The sequence below is a fragment of the Elephantulus edwardii genome, unplaced genomic scaffold (assembly GCF_000299155.1).
Source record: "Elephantulus edwardii isolate Elephantulus edwardi_28Jun2011 unplaced genomic scaffold, EleEdw1.0 scaffold00439, whole genome shotgun sequence".
Classification (NCBI taxonomy): Eukaryota; Metazoa; Chordata; class Mammalia; order Macroscelidea; family Macroscelididae; genus Elephantulus; species Elephantulus edwardii.
The window spans coordinates 918,451-919,291 of NW_006400189.1; the positions used below are offsets into that span (position 1 = coordinate 918,451).

The 841-nt window shown below is 39.5% G+C and overlaps 1 protein-coding gene across 1 annotated transcript in view; it reads left to right on the top strand.

Annotated features, from left to right (window-relative positions):
- LOC102858892 (protein FAM13A-like) overlaps positions 1–510 on the top strand; it is a 16,513-nt gene extending 16,003 nt beyond the window's left edge. Inside the window, exon 2 of the mRNA XM_006902681.1 lies at positions 296–510. Within this exon, the coding sequence (XP_006902743.1) occupies positions 296–510 (215 nt within the window). The remainder of the gene's footprint in view (positions 1–295) is intronic.
- Positions 511–841: the final 331 nt, after the last annotated feature.

Consider the following 841-nt stretch of genomic DNA (forward strand, 5'->3'; position numbering starts at 1 on the left):
GAGGGACAGCACAGGAGGGGAAGGCCCTCTATGAGGTGGATTGATTCAGTGACTGGGATAATCGGGATGGGAATGTCAGAGACAGTGTGATTGGCACAGGAGAGCAGAGTTTAGGGCTGTTGTACATAGGGTCTGTATGAGTCGCAAGCGACTCGACGGCACATAACAACAACAACAACTACCTATACCACTCAGAGAACTCAGGGCTGAAGTTTATTTTTGTTATTGTTCTTTGGATTTTTGTATATGTTCATAAACAATATCTCCTTTGTATGTGTCTACCTCACTGTTCCAGGACTTGCCCAGGAAGGTCTTTTTAGAGTGAATGGTAACGTGAAGGTGGTGCAACAACTTCGCCTGAAGTATGAGAGTGGCACACATGTGGAGCTTGGGAAAGATGGCGACGTTTGCTCAGTAGCCAGTCTGCTGAAGCTCTTCCTGAGGGAGCTGCCAGAAAGACTGATTCCATCAGAGCTACACCCTCAATTCCTTCAGCTTCTTCAGGGTTAGTACAGTCATTTCATTTTTTTGGTAAACACAAAGTTTTTTAAAAATATTTGTCGTCTTTCCATAACTATATTTTGATAGTTGATTTCATACCTTTATCTTTGACCCTAAAGTCATACTGAAATAGTTATGAACTATATTAATAAATGCAATTTTCAAGATTATTGGCATGTGAACACTTTAAAAATACATTATTGAAGAGACCTGATGCTTTGGGGCAAAAGAGATTTTTTTTTCCCCTGTTTACTATAATAAATTGAATATAGAAAAATATTAAATTGTATTTGCTTGGTGACTTTGAGACTGAAAGCTCACTGCTGTGCTTCCTTTTTCT